Below are 15,190 nucleotides of genomic sequence, written 5' to 3'. Positions count from 1 at the left end.
AGGGAGAATCTGGGCTGGGAGTCATAATCCAATAAAGGGCTGTGGACATTTCATAGCCTAATAAGAATTTAGGGCCAGGAGAGACTTTATCCTTGAGTTCACTCTTACCTAGTCCATTCCCCAATTCCTCAGTTTTACAGATGGGGGAAGAGACCAAAGGAGTAGACTAACTATTCTGAAGTCACCCAGCCAGAAGCCGGGCATGACCTCCAACTCTTGACTCTCATTCTAGTGCTCATGGTCCCTCTACTTGGGACTACTCCCTAGGGATTGAGGCCCAGGCTGTGGCTTTTGTGGACAAAAAGCCAACCCAGGATTTAAGAATTCAGAGACAAGTTCCAGCGTCTTCTATAACATCCCATGCTGGAGATAGGTCCCCTTGACAGACAGATCATGGATTTCGTTTGGATTTGGGGAGGAAACAGGAGAGCAATCTTTTAATGGAATTGCTGCTACGAGCCAAGCACTGTGCCAGATCCTACTGTACATTACTTCGTTTTATCTCACAATTGTCTGAGACAGTGTGTTCCTGGTAATTAATCAGACGCCCTAGCTTTGCATCCTGGCTGCATCCCTTCCTAGCAGCTGACTTTGAGCAACTTCCTCAGCTTTCCGGTCCTTCTGATTCCTCATCTGTAAAATGGGGATAATAATGGTATCTACTTCATATGGTTGTAGTGATAGTAATTAAAATAATACATGTGAAGTATTTGTAAAAAGCCATCGTAAACGGTGCTAGACATAGTAAGTGGTCAGTGTCAGCTAGCGTCATCAACAGAAGCTGAGGTTCAGAGAGGTTGCAGCACTTTCTGGAAGCTGCACAGCTGCTGAGTGTTAGAACGAAGCAATGCATCCATCTGCCTCCAAAGCTTGTTGTGCTCTACCAGCGTTTCCCTAAGTGGGTTCCATGGGATGCTAGTCTGCAGGATGCTTAGTGAGAAGAGGGTTCCATGGTTAAATACGTTTGGGAAATGCTGTGTACTCTTTGCCCCTTTTGGAGAGTCAAAAAACACATTAGCATTAGCACGTTAAACCAGCTGAGTAGTCCTGTAGCAAAGTGGCCTGTTTAATAACTTTGTTTAACCCGGCATTTCCCAAACTCATTTGACCACAAAACCTTTTTTTGTTTGTTTTTTGTTTCTTGTTTTTTTTACCTAACACCTATTAGCACCCAGCGGAACACACTGTGGGAAATGCCACTCTAGGCCGTGCTGCGTCCCCCGGAATGGTAATGCTTTTGTTCTTTTAAGGGGAAAACAATGATCTCTTTCTTCCTGCGGAGTGTGACTTAGAGTCAAATGTGGGAATGGCTTGTTCGCAGCGTCTGCACCCACTGCCCGGGCAGAGGGCAGTGGCCAAGTCTTCCCTCTGAGCCCAGCGCCTTCCAGTCTTTTATCCCAGCTAAGAGCCTTTCTCCTTCCAGCCCCCGATTACCAGCTCTTACTATTAATGCCCCGCCCCCAACCACTTCTGCTTCCACCTCCTCACTATCTCCCACCTTTTATTCTCATCTCTGCTCAGTTGATACCACTCAGATGCCCCAGCCTGATCTATCATTCAGCCAAGGGTAGAAAACTGGCCGCGTGACCTTGGACAAGTCACCAAACCTCCAAACTTGAGTATTATTTTCATAAATTGGGGAATAACACCACTTGCCTATCTCACTTGGATCTATTTGATCACTTAGTGTGATAATAGATTTGAAAATTATAAGGAGCTCTGCAAAAGAAGATGCTACCATTATTTCTAATGGCTCCCACTCCTCTGGGAGTGAGCTTGGCCTGTGCACTTTGAAGATCCCTGGCCAGCTGAAAACCCCTTGGACCGAAATTCTACCAAAGTCACCCTTGGGTTTATTTGAACGGGAAGGCCAGAGGAGGTGGCTGCTCACACTCAGCCACCTGCTCATATGTCCTCGCCTCTGTCCTTCCTCACAGGTGAAGTGTGTGCGATACTGGCCGGATGACACAGAGGTCTATGGAGACATTAAAGTCACTCTGATTGAAACGGAGCCTCTAGCAGAATACGTCATACGCACCTTCACGGTCCAGAAGGTAAGCTTCCCTGTGGCTGTGGGCAGCCCATACACTAGGGACTTCAGTGCTTCAGCTTGTTTGTGCATTCAGGACCCACAATGAGTGAGGGAACGCTCTGCTCCCATCCTGTGCTCAGCAGCAGGAAGAGATCAGCGATCGAGTTAGATGTGGATCCCATTTTAAAGGACCCCACCTCCAGCAAGAGGGATAAACAGAATTCAACAGACAGATAAATGGAATAATGGCACATGGTGATCAAAGCCATGAAAGAAACATGCCATGAGTGGAGACAGGAAGATGAGGTGGTCAGAGAGGGCCTCCTGGAGGAGGAGGCATTTAGGCAGACAGTGAAGGCTGAGAAGGAGCCAGCCAAGGGAAGAGTGGGAGGAATTGCATCCCAGGCAAAGGAAAAGAAACATGCAGCACAAAGGAAATGAAGATTCGGGCATATTCTAGGCCTATGGTTCTCAACTGGGGTGATTTTATCCCACAGAGGACCTTTGGCAATGCCTGGAGACATTTTTATTTGTCAAAACAGGGGAAGGATGGGTGCTACGGGCACCTATGGGCGAAGGCCACAGATGCTGATGAACATCTTGCAATGCATGGGACGGCCCAGCCCCCAACAACAAAGAATTATCCAGCCCAAAATGTCAATATTGTCGGGGTTGAGAAATACTGGTCTAGGCATGGAAAGGAGGCCATGGTAGCAGGAGCTGAAGCAAGAATGAGATTGCAGATTATTATTATTATCAAAGTTATAATTTAATTATTATATAACCATTGTCATGATATCATTACCATTATAAGTATAGCTGACATTTATTGAGCACTTACTAACCCAAGTAAATTTCTAAATGCCTTGCATAAATTAACTCATTTAATCCTCCCAACAACTCCTTGAGGTGGATACTATTATTACTCCCATTATACAGATGAAAAAATGTTAGGCACAGAGCACTGATGTTAGTTGCCCAAAGTTGCCCAGCTGCAAGGTAGCTGAACCAGGATTCACACGTCAGCTTCTGGCTCACACTTTATTGTCACTTTTACTATACCGTAGTTACCATTTTCTAAAAGCGACAGCATTAATGGACCAAGTGGCCACAGGCCCGAGGGTGCAGCAGCGCTGGGGACTTCAGTTCTTCAAGAGCTGTGCCACTGGGGTTTGATAAGTCCTTGTGAGGGCCAAAGCTGGCCCATGCACAGTGCCTTTCCTACAGGTATGGTTGTGGTGCAGGACACACGGTTTGCTCCTGGCAGCACCCCCTCCAACTCTCATGCTCCTAAGGGCCTGTGTATGCAGACTCAGGTGAAGAGACAGGGGGAAGGGTGCCCTCCACTGCCAGGGGGAAAACGACAGGTACGTCAGTATGGCCTTAGGTCAGATTCCTTAGAAGCAGAGCCTGAGACAAGGATTCAGATGCACATGGTATATCAAGGGACCACTCTCAAAAGAAATTTGTAAGAGAGGGAAGCAGAAGAGGGAGGGTGAGTCTAGCTTAGGCCTGATTCGTGGGAGCTTCTGGAGCATAAACCACACCATAGAGTTGGCCCCCTTGCCCCAGTCAGGCACTGAGGAGTAACTTCCGGGGTGAGCTGGCTCCTGTCAGCTGAGGGCCCTTGTCCAGAAAAGGGAGCATCTATGAATCACTAGCAGCCAATACTGCTGCAGCTGAGGCCTGGGACACAGCCCAACAAAAGAGGATCTGGGTAGGGCACCCATCTCATCTACCACATGTACATTTAGTGCCGAGAATGAGACGGGTGACTGGGGACGTGGCAGCCCATCTCGGCACCCAGAACCTAAGCAGGGAGGCCTTGGAAAATTTCTCATAGTCTTTTTCTGATTGTCTCTTTGTTTTTCTTTCAAACGATCACAAGGGAAGATGTTACCCCTAGGAAGACACCCTTGAAAGACCCAATGGGCCTCAGAGAATTAACTCAGCCAGCCTCTCCAAAGCGCGAAGGCAGGCACTCAGCAAACACTGTCTGGGTTACTAGCACAGAATCAGTTCCTAAGCTGGAGACCTAGAAACAATAAACAGGAAGCAGTGTCAGCCTTTGTAGAGAGCACAGTCCCATCAGGGACTCAATACATAGTCACAGTACAAGTGGTGAGGGCTTGAACAAGGGCTTCCTAGGGCTGAGTTGATTCAGAGTATGGAATGAAAAACTCCAAGTATTCTTGAAACTTTTCTCTTCTCCTACTTCAGCCTGTCGGTCAGTGTCTTAACCCAAGCCTTTGTTCACTCCTGTCCGGCCAGACTCTCCAGCAGCCTGCTCACAGGGCTCTCAGCCTCTAGAATTGCCGTGTCTTCGTTTGGCTTTCTGAGAGGCAGAGCCATCTGTCCCCTTGATGACGCATTTGAGGGAGAACTCTGAAGAGGAGGGGACTGAGGAAGGAGCAGAGCAGTAGTGTGGTCTCAGCTGGAGACCAGCGTCAGCCTGATCCCACTGGGGTATGAATTGTACCACAGAGTGGATCCCTTCTTGACACAAGAGGCCTTTCGTACAGCTGTTAACTTTTACGATAACCCATCATCCTGGTTTTTGCCCAGGACCATCCTGAATTTAGCACTGAAGGTCCCGCATCCTGGGAAACCCCTCAGTCCTAGGTGGACTGACAGAGTCGGTCGGTCATTCTAACACCCCTCTCAGTCACTGAATGCCAGCTGCCTGCCCCACCCAAGAGAGGTGGTGCCTGTTTGGCTGAGAGCAGTTCTCTGAAGAAAAGTAAGTGTGAGCTGTCTGCAGCCAAGACTCAGAGTAGCTGGGGGTGTGCACTGGCTCAGGAAATGGGATCTGGATGGGCACCAATCATGCCCTGTACACGGCCCCTAACACACCCACCCACATCCATCCTCCACATAGCAGCCCGAGTGGTCCTCCTAAAATGCAAGCCTGATGCACTGTCCCTTCTGTGCAACCATATGGGCAACCTCCCTATAGCTCCCCAGTGCCTCTGGGATAAAGTCCAAAGGCCTGAAAGTGGAAATCAGGGCCCTCCAGCATCCAGCACCCACCCAGCTTCCCACCCCCGATCCTGCTGTCCATCCTTGCCTGTCTTCCACTCTCCTCTGGAGCTGCCTTGGGCTGTTTGTGATTCTGTGCACGTATCATGCTATTTCCTGTCCCCACGCTTTCCCTGTGCTGCCCTTTAGACTAAGGCTCCCTCCATCTCTTCACCTGCGTAACACCCAGGCATCCGTGTACCATAGTGCTTAGGAGGGCAGACTGTGGAGCCCAACCACCAGGGATTTGCAGCTTACTAATTGTGTGACCTTGGGCATATTGCTTAACTTTGCTTAGCCTCAATTTCCTCATCTGTGAAAAGGAGATAACAATATGAGAATTGGTATGAGGATCCAGTGAATTAGTACACTGAAGTGTTCTGAGAGTGGCAAGCACATAGTCTATGCTTAATAAATGTTAGCCATTATTTTCACTATTGAAATGTTTCAAGACTCAGGTCAGGTATCACCTCTTCCAGGAAGCCTTCTCTGATTTCTCCTCTCCCCGGATGGGGTTAGCTGACACTCCTCTATGCCCTTTAATAGAATTATTCACTTAAGAGCCTGCCTCTCCAACTAAACCATGAGCAGTTCTAAAGATAGAGACTGTGGTTTTTACTTCCACCTTCCTAGTGCCTAACACAAGGCTGAGCACGGATAACCCTCAGTGAATATTTTTTAACTCAAAGAACAAATAATTGTGCATGCTTCCTATTCAGTGACCTCCAAACACCTGCAGGAGATTGCTAAGTGGGAAAAAGTAGGAGGGGGCACTGCATAAAGAAAGGCTCAGAGGTGTGACCCGACCGTGGAGTAGTCAGAGAGCTGCTGTTTGGCCTGCGGGGTGTCTGTATGAGGGGTGATGAGAGAGGAAGGGGACTGATTGGAGCTCTAGGCCCCACCGCCCCATCAGTCAGAGAAGCTTTGCTTTTATTTGTTCCATCGTTTATGATTCTAAATAAGAATCTAATTAATAAAGAAGTCAGATAACATTTTTTTATTTGAAGGCCATGGAGACGAGATAGACAGGATTGGACAGCTGAAGGACACCAGACTCAACCACTGAAAGGCCCCGTGTTCCCCCCAAAATGATTCGAAGTTGGTGTTTAAGGCCAACATTTCTCTGAATCTGTTCTGCTACATACAATTTCCATGAAACACTTGTCAAAAGAGCGACCCTGGGTAAACACTGTGGGTGTTAAAATGCCCCCCCTGGAGATTCAGAATGTGTATTAGCGCTCCAAAGGCTCTGAAAAGTCCTGTAGTAAATCAGTCACTTTCACGATATCTACTTCCCAAGTTCCCAGACGTAACAGACGCAGAATCCCTCTGTGTGGTAACCCCTGATAACCCTCGACAGGCCTTGACCTGCCTGACAGCAGGGAGGCTGGCTCCTCAGTGCAGCGACCGTGGTTCCCAGGGGTGCTGGGTGTGGGCAGCAGCTGGAGGAACAGAGGCCCGTTCTCTCCTCAGAAAGGCTACCATGAGATCCGGGAGCTCCGCCTCTTCCACTTCACCAGCTGGCCCGACCACGGCGTCCCCTGCTACGCCACCGGCCTCCTGGGCTTCGTCCGCCAGGTCAAGTTCCTCAACCCCCCTGAAGCCGGGCCCATCGTGGTCCACTGCAGGTAAGTGGAAGGCCCCCCACCCCAGACAAGGGAGCCTCTGCAGCTCTGCTGTCGTGCTATGGGGGATGACACCTTGTGGCCCTGATTCTTTGCCGTGGACTCCCCTGCTGGCGTCTGCTGTGTCCAGCCCTCTGATGAGACCCAGCTCCTGGAGTCTCACGAGAACAACAGGAAGAATAGCGGTCTCAGGCGTTATTGCTGTCGCTCTGACACAGTAATGCTCCCCGGAGACAAGGGCTTGGCATTGACAGTGAACTGCCTGTGTGCTTCGCCCACATTAGTTCGTTTACTTCTCGCCGACCCTGAGAGGTGGGCATCACTATCACTCCCATTTTACAGGTAAGAAAACTGAGGTACTAAGATGGTAGACACTTCACTCGGGTCACGCAGGTGTGCATTGGCAGAGCTGGGACATCTAACGTGCTTTTCTCCAGACGCTCACCCTCAGCTCCTAGGCACAGCAGCGGGGCGTCTCGGTGGAAGCATGCTTCTTTTTGTTTCTATGACTTTAAAAATCAATTGCTGGCCTGTAGCGGCCTTATTAGAGAATAAATGGATTGCGTCAGATTTCACTGTATTGTAGAGAAGAGATATTTTCAGCTCTGACATAGAAAGTCACTTTGGGATGGACTGCCACATCTTTGAATCCTCCTAAATGGAGATGAAGTATCATGTCGTGGGCACGAAGAACGGGTGGAGGGTGGACGTCCAGACCCCAAGTCCGGCTAGCCTGCACCCTGCCCTTCCTTCCCAATGCCTTCTTCTCCAGTGTGACCATGGGCCAACCCATCGTTCAGACGCTGCATGCAGGTGATCTCATCCCTGCCCTGGCAGTGCCATGTCAGTCAAGGTCATGAGTCACGTTGAGGAGAGACGCCATAAACTGTAGGTGCCTCAGAGCTGGCCCTTTCTCACCGGGCATCCACTTTCCCTCCCCACATCATTGAGGTGAGAATTAGAAACCCCATCCTTGACATCGAGTTTCTAATTCCTCCCTGTCAGTCTTCACTTCCCAAATTATACACATGTGAGGCCAATGTTTTGTCTGTCTCTGGCTCACCGCCATGACTTTGAAACCCAGCACTGAGTCTCGACTTCTTTTGCCATTTTGTACTTGATCTGAGATTCTCCTAAAGGAAGCCACCGGCAATCAGAATCAAATACATTATCAGGAGAGTTGATGACTGGACCAGGGCCCCAGGATTTTCAACTCCTTCAGTTTGCTGATGCTCCTGCCTCGTGATCCTGGAAAACAGGTGCAGGTGGAGCCAAACCCAGGGCATGGGACATGGGACTCAGGACGCACTCTCTCCCCTTGGGACAGCTCAGCCTATCTCGTTAATGCCCTCGCTGTTCTGTCTTGTCTCTCCTTCCTTGCTTCCATCCATCAACCTCTTTGCTGAAGAAGAAGAAAAAAAAAAGAAAAGAAAATGAGAAGAAGGGAGAGAAAGGGGAGGAAGGGAAGAAAGACATCTCCAGTGTGCCAGGGGCCGTGCTGGATACTTTAGAGACAGACTATATGCGTTCATCACGAGGAAAACTCATGCCTCCGTGTCGCGTAAGCACGCATTAGGGGCTATATTATTATTAGAGGAAGTGTAACAGCACAAACTCTGCAGCCAGACTGCCTGGGTCCAAGTCCCAGCTCTACCACGTGCTGGCTCTGTGACCTCAGGCAAGGTAAGCCCTCTGCACCTCAGTTTGCTCACCTGTAGAATGGGATGAGACATTCCCTAATGGCCTCGTAAGAGAATTAATAGGTAACGTTGGTGAAGGACATAGAACAAGGCCTGGCACTTTGTCAGTGCTGAGTGTATGATAAAGGCAGGCAACAAAAATGAGCCATTCCTAATAAAATAGCCCCGGAAGCAAGCATTACGCTCCCATTTTACAAAAGAGAGAACAGAGGCTCTCAGTCAGGTCACTTGTTCAGATCTCTAGGCAGTGTTGAGATGCGGACTGTTCTGTCTGCCCCCTCTGTCTGCAGTGTACCGCCTCTTTGTGGGGTTATCGGGCACAGAGCTAACTGCAAGGGGCCTCCCCAGGGCCAGCCCCACACAGACCATTGTTCTTCCTTCTAGCGCTGGAGCCGGGAGGACTGGCTGCTTCATCGCCATCGATACCATGCTCGACATGGCCGAGAACGAAGGGGTGGTGGACATCTTCAACTGCGTGCGAGAGCTCCGGGCCCAGAGGGTCAACCTTGTGCAGACGGAGGTGGGTCCTGGGGGACTGAGCCAGCCGGCCACCTGCAGCCCTAGCCAAGGGGAAGTGTGGTGGAACAGAGAGACCCATGGGTGGTAGCATCCTGCAGAACGGGACCTGGGTGTGGGAGCCATGGTGGGGGTGAATACTGGGCTTGCTATAGTGAGACCATCACGGAAGCTGGGGTTCCTCTGCCAACCCTGAGGTCTCACAGTGCAGGCACTTGCGCCAATGAGGAATGGTGGTGAGTTCTCCATCTCTGAGGGCATTTAAGCAGGGACTGAATAGCAACTTTCAGGCGTTCTTCATATGGTATTCCCGCCTTGGCTAGAAGAGAAGAGAGAGAGAGGGAAGGATAGCATTTATTGAATGCCTACTCTGTGCCCAGCATTGCTTCAGCCACTGCAGGAGTGGCTTAGCGATGCAGTTACTGAGTCCTCCGGCTAGGTGCTGGGGATTCCAGGAGAGGGGGCACACGGTCCCTGACCTTGAGGGAGAGGTGGACCTTCAAGCACTCGTCTTTCCAGTTAGAGAGCCCAAGACTCAAAAGAAATGGGAGGAGTTTCATCTTTATTGTTGAGCACCTACTATGTGCTAGGTTCTTCGTATTAGGGGCGTTTTTTCCATTCCTCATCACAGCCTTCTGGGGTAAATCCTACTAAAGCCCCACTTTATAGATGAATAAAGTGAGCAACAGTGTCCCCAAAGCCTCACATGGCCACACAGTGGTAGAACATATGACCCCAAGGGCCATGCTTTCCCCTGAACTACACTCTCTCGCTAGGCAGCCTTTCCTGCAGATCCTGCTCCTCAAAGCACGGTTTGTTATTCCTGTAACCAGCCCACCTTCCGGTTCTAGTGAAGGCTGTAGGTGCCCAGGCCATCAGCTGGAGCAGATAAAGAGCTGCTTCCATCATGAGCTCCGCCAAGAGAAATCACCCACGGCTTCGGGCATGGCCGGTCACCGCTGGCTCTGCAGGGGACCCCTCCCCACTTACAAGCTCGCACACATAGGACCCTGCTGCGGTTCTGAGCCAGCTCCCATGGCCCAGTCTTCAGGCTTCTTGGTGAGGCTGCCGAAGCCGTTCTACCCATTCCCAGGTTCCGGCATGCAGAAGGCAGGCTCGCTGGCTGGCATTGGACACATCGTGGTCCTTGCTGGTTGGTGGGGGAGACAGACATTCAAATAGATGCATTTGGGTAAGCATTTTATATAAAGAGACGGGGCATGTTCTACAGGAAAATAGTCACTCAACAAACATTTGCTAAGGGCTCGGAAGTAACAGCACCAACTTCTGCCTGGTGAACTTGGAGAAGACTCGCCAGAGGACATGGGACATTGAAGGCATGGGAAAGGGGGAATGGCATCCAGGAGAGAACAGCAGGTGCCAAGAACTGAGAGGCAGAGGGGGCGGCAAATGCTTTAGGAGCAGACCCTGAGACAAGGAGGTGGGGCAAGTGGTTAATTTGGGAGGTGATCCCAAGATACGCTGTGGGGAAGTGAGAGAGGGGAGGGGAAGGACATCGAGCTTTTTGACTGTTAAAGTGTTTTATGAGCTGTTTGACACTGAACGACTGGGGAGCTGCGGAACAGTATAGAACATGCTCTTCCAAGTTCCCACCTGAGAGGGGCAACTTAGGTCTTCGTCCCCCAACTCTCCACCAGGCATTGCTTGAGAGCTCGCTCCTGGGGTAGTAACTCCTCAGCCCTGCTGGCTCACCCCATACACAGTCCAGGTGTGCCCCTGGCGCGAGAAAGAGCCCTCGGCATGAATCTCAGGTATTTGCAATAAACAGCCTTCAGCAGGGAAAGGCGAAAGCTGAAGGGACATGGGCAGGTCACCAGGAGCACACGCTGCATGCAGCAAGTCTGCAAGTTCCTAATTTATGTCAGTGGCTGTGCTGTTCAATCTTACACAAGGGACAAAACTCACCATAGCTCAGGCAGTCACGAATAAACATGGAAACTCGGTCCTTTGGCTTATAGGACAGAAAGTATTAATTCTGCAACACAAATCATCTCCATCCTTTGCAGCCACAGGATTGCATGTGGACCCCAGACTCTCAGGCAACTGTTCTCGCCCGGTACCCTATTCTTTCTCCCCTTGGCATTGCAGGAGCAGTACGTGTTCGTGCATGATGCCATCCTGGAGGCATGCCTCTGCGGCAACACCGCCATCCCTGTGTGCGAGTTCCGCTCTCTCTACTACAACATCAGCAGGCTGGACCCCCAGACCAACTCCAGCCAAATCAAAGACGAATTTCAGGTACGAGCGCATCCCAGGCTCAGGGGCCCAGCTAACTGCAGGGCACTGAGCACACTCGGGGGCTTTGCTCTGTGAGAGCTGATACGTCTGTGTTTCAATGTGTCTGCAGCTGTGACGCTGCAGAGTGAGTTCCAGAACATAAAACGCACAGCCGTGAGTGACTGAGGACCAATCACTCAGTGATGCTGACACTTGTTTTCAACTAGAATTATGTTTTTGAACTGAGGTCTTATTTAGTTCTGGTCCGGTTGTGGATGGAGGCAAGCGTATACACACAGGTAGGTGTGAATTTCAGGCTCCTCTGTCCCTGAAGGGACTCGGATTTTCTTGGTATTTCTGTACAACTGGAGTGTGTCCTAGATCCTCACTATTCAAAGAGAAGTCTGGAGACCAGCAGCCTCGGCTTCACCTGGGAGCTTGTTAGCAAAGCAGAATCTTGGGTGCGACCTGATGGAGAACTCACAATTTAACAAGATCTCTGGGTGATTTGTCTGCACGTTAAAGTTTAAGAAGCACCGTCCTAGAGCCCAGCTCAGGCTTAGCAGATCTGTGCCTTGGATCCCATGTGGTCACAACGGTGGTAGTTTGGGTCTGGAGGCCTGGACGTGAATCACTGAGCAAGGCAAAGCCAGAGTCCTGCCCAGTGTCACACAGTCAGTGCCAGGGTCATACCTGGGTAATAGGAGCTGAGAACACGTAAGAAGCAGCAAGGGAGCTCCAGGACTTGAGGAGCTCATGGTTCCATGCGCAGATACCCCAGGCAGGCCAGTACTCTAGTGCTCCTTCAAACAGACTTTATTGATTTGGAGTAGAGACCAAATGCTGAAATGAGGAGAGGAGGAAGGATACAGACCCCTGGTGGTTGCACACAGCATCTAGCGAATTGGCTGGGGCAGCTCAGCTTTGGCCCCACACTTGCAAGATTTACTCTGGAGAACACAAGCCCTGAAATGTTCCACACATTCTAGAGCTTGGCCCATGGAGGTCTCTCACTCATCCTGAGCTGGTCATCCAAGCATTTCTCCATTCTCAAACAGCTTTCTCTCTGAGAAGCCTGCTGGTAAAGTCATTTCCCTCATTCAATGATACTTCAAGTGATGTTTACCACTCATTAGGGATTCCCTAACCCCGCCCCCCACCTTATGACCCCCTGGCCAGCCCACCCTTTAACACAACACTGGCTGAGATGAGCACCTTAGCTCAAATGATTGGCAGGTGCTGGGAGCTGGTGGCTGAGTCTGTGTGCGCGTGTGTGCTGCCCCTGCAATCTTGGCATCGTGACAGTGTCACACAGGGCCTGGAAGAGGCTCTCGGCTCACAGGGCTTGGAGCAGCCAGCAGGTGACAGACATCACCAAGATGAGGAACAAGTCGTGAAAAAGGCACTGGAGGGCCAAGCTTGAGGGATAGAGACAGGGGATTAGGCTGAGTTTGAACATCGCTGGCCCTCTGCCCGGGGTGACCATCTGAGCTACATCTATCTTTCCACCTTTGCACCCACAGACCCTCAACATCGTGACACCCCGGGTCCGGCCCGAGGACTGCAGCATCGGGCTTCTGCCCCGGAACCATGACAAGAATCGGAGCATGGATGTCCTGCCCCTGGACCGCTGCCTGCCCTTCCTCATCTCTGTGGATGGAGAATCCAGCAACTACATCAATGCAGCCCTGATGGACGTAAGCTGAGCCCTGCCAGGGGACGCTCCTGCTGGCATTCCAGGGAAAACCTTCTGCCCAAGGTGGAGGTGGCTTCCCAGGTCCCTAACCATCCTCCCAGCCAGCCTCTCCTTGCTTTTGATCTTGCTGGCCCCAAAGACCTTTGCTCCCCATGATGGTTCTTGCCCAAATCTATACACAAGCTGAAAGAAACCGAAAGCTTAAAGTGGCTCCCATGACACCATGGCCAGGCCATAGGCCCATCCGGTCCCCGCTCCTGCTGCCAACAGAGCTGACTCTCAGCCTCGAGTTCAGTTCAGGAAACAGTCCACATGCCAGGCCTTGGCCTGGGCCTTGGGGATGCGAGATGGTGAAGGCCTAGGTTCTGCTCTCCAGGAGCTCCCTGGCAGGTTCCCAAATAATTCCTGTGCAGAGGCAAGAATGAAGATGGCACCTAGTAGGAGCTCCGTCATTGGTTATTGGATGTGTGGTGGGAGGCAGCAGAGGAAGCATGACCGTTCTGTTAGGGGAACTGTCCCCTGCTTTCTCAGTATCAGGTCCCAGGAGGGCACCACCACCCCCCCACCCACCACCGGCGTGGTTTGGGATTAGGGGTTTACGTCCCGTTTCCCAGTGGGTTCATGCTCCTGACTGGTATGCTTCTCCCCTGGGTCCTCCAGCTACTGCCAGTGATTGTCCCTCCACTTCTGGGATGTAGAGATGTTTGCAGCAGGAAGGAACCATAGATCACCTAGTCCCATCCTTGCACTTTTCTACAAAAACTAATTGAGGCCAGAGAAGGAAGGAGACTTGCTGAAGGTCATCCAGACAGCCAGTCGCAAAGCCAGAGTCCGGGACACACTATTATTCATTCACTGAGCCTCCCCACAGTTTACTCAGTAAGACTCAGGCACCCTGCCTCCCGATGCTCGGGACTGAGAACACTGTTGCCTGACTGGAGATGAGCCTTTCCAGGTCCCCCTCCCCACGCATGTCTGGCATCACATCCATCCGGCCTGTGTGGATCCCCGCTCTTACCCAGAACAGGCAAGAACACGGGGTGCTCTCTCCTGGGGTCAAGACCAACTACGTCTCTGACCTTGGAGCCTCCTGAAATTTGCTCTGCAAGGGTCCTAGGTGTTGGAGGCAGGAAGCTGACAGGTCAGTGCCTATCTCAGCTCCGTGGGGACCTGCCCTGGCCTCTGCCCACAGGACGCCCAGGTCCATCATGGAAACCCTGGCTCTGGATCCAGAAGCAGGGAGGCTTCTCCTGGATGAGGAGGGAAGACCTCTGGCTTTAGCTTAGAGCTTTCCAAGGTCAAGCGGTGCATGTATATGTATGTGTGCATGTGTATGTGGGCGTATGTAGGTTTGCATGTGTGTTCACATGTATGCAGTATAAGAAATGGGGCCTGGGGGTGTACTCACGCTTCTAAGCTCCTCCTGTTTGTCTTCCACTTGTCCCAACTCCCCCTCCCGGCCTTCCTCATTGAAGCAAGAATCAAACGTGCTCCTGGCCTCCTCTTAGTAGGTTAGATGCTGCCTGGAGTCAAATGCCTTCTGAGACGCTCGGATGCTGAGAGTAGTCTCTTTATCCACGGGGCATTTCTCCTGTGAGCCATCGCTGGGGCCTTTGCCTTTCCTTAAAAAAAGAAAAAAAAAAAGTCCTTATCTGTATTCTAGCTCAGTCTGTGCATTATCTCGTAACCATAGCAGCTTTGCTCCCAGCAGAAAAATATGAAGTCCTCTGGGTTAATTTTTAATGTTTCCCTGGTAAAGGATGATGTTATCCATGAAATGGATTGCCAGCTGATCCCTGAAACCCGGCAGGAGCACGGATCTCGAACATATTTTCAGATAAGGCTTTGTCGGGCGTGCTGGCCTAATACGGCATTTATCATAGAGACCGGGAAAAAGGAAGAAAACTAACATTCGCTGAGTATTGGGAACCATGTCGAGCCCTGGACTTCTAGTGTCTTGTCCTGCCTGTGGCTGTCGTTACCCCCATTTTCCGAGTGAGGTGCTATCTCTAGGTCAGCTAGCTGAGAAAAGGTCGAGTGAAGGCTCCGGAACCCCCAGTCTTTTGACTCTGAAAGACTAAACCCCTTTCCATAGCTGGAAATGACTCGACAACCTGCTGTCTGCACCCGGGGTTGGCCTTTGGGGAAACTAAATATTTCACAACTGACCGGGATTAGACCCTTTGAAAGACAGGACCCCCTAGTGCGCAGGCTGCACCCACAGTTGCGAGGCTGTTATTTATTTATTGCCACGAGGGCACAGGGAGATCACAGAATGGACAGGCACTTTTGGTAATCTCTTTGGCAGGTGCTTCTGCCAGGATCTTCACCTGGTTCGGGTGGGTGACCCCCCTCACCCCTCCCC

The 15,190-nt window shown here is 51.0% G+C and overlaps 1 protein-coding gene across 1 annotated transcript in view; it reads left to right on the top strand.

Annotated features, from left to right (window-relative positions):
- The window catches only part of PTPRT (protein tyrosine phosphatase, receptor type T), a 675,700-nt gene that overhangs the window by 643,427 nt on the left and 17,083 nt on the right, over positions 1-15,190 (top strand). Inside the window, exons 21-26 of the mRNA XM_015596894.1 lie at positions 1,169-1,228; positions 1,938-2,054; positions 6,524-6,678; positions 8,760-8,895; positions 11,001-11,150; positions 12,653-12,826. Coding sequence (XP_015452380.1) covers positions 1,169-1,228; positions 1,938-2,054; positions 6,524-6,678; positions 8,760-8,895; positions 11,001-11,150; positions 12,653-12,826 — 792 coding nt within the window. The remainder of the gene's footprint in view (positions 1-1,168; positions 1,229-1,937; positions 2,055-6,523; positions 6,679-8,759; positions 8,896-11,000; positions 11,151-12,652; positions 12,827-15,190) is intronic.

Source organism: Pteropus alecto, unplaced genomic scaffold (assembly GCF_000325575.1).
Source record: "Pteropus alecto unplaced genomic scaffold, ASM32557v1 scaffold45, whole genome shotgun sequence".
In the NCBI taxonomy this organism is placed as follows: domain Eukaryota; kingdom Metazoa; phylum Chordata; class Mammalia; order Chiroptera; family Pteropodidae; genus Pteropus; species Pteropus alecto.
Note: the sequence above shows the minus strand (reverse complement) of the source record. Positions and strands in the feature narration are given on the sequence as shown.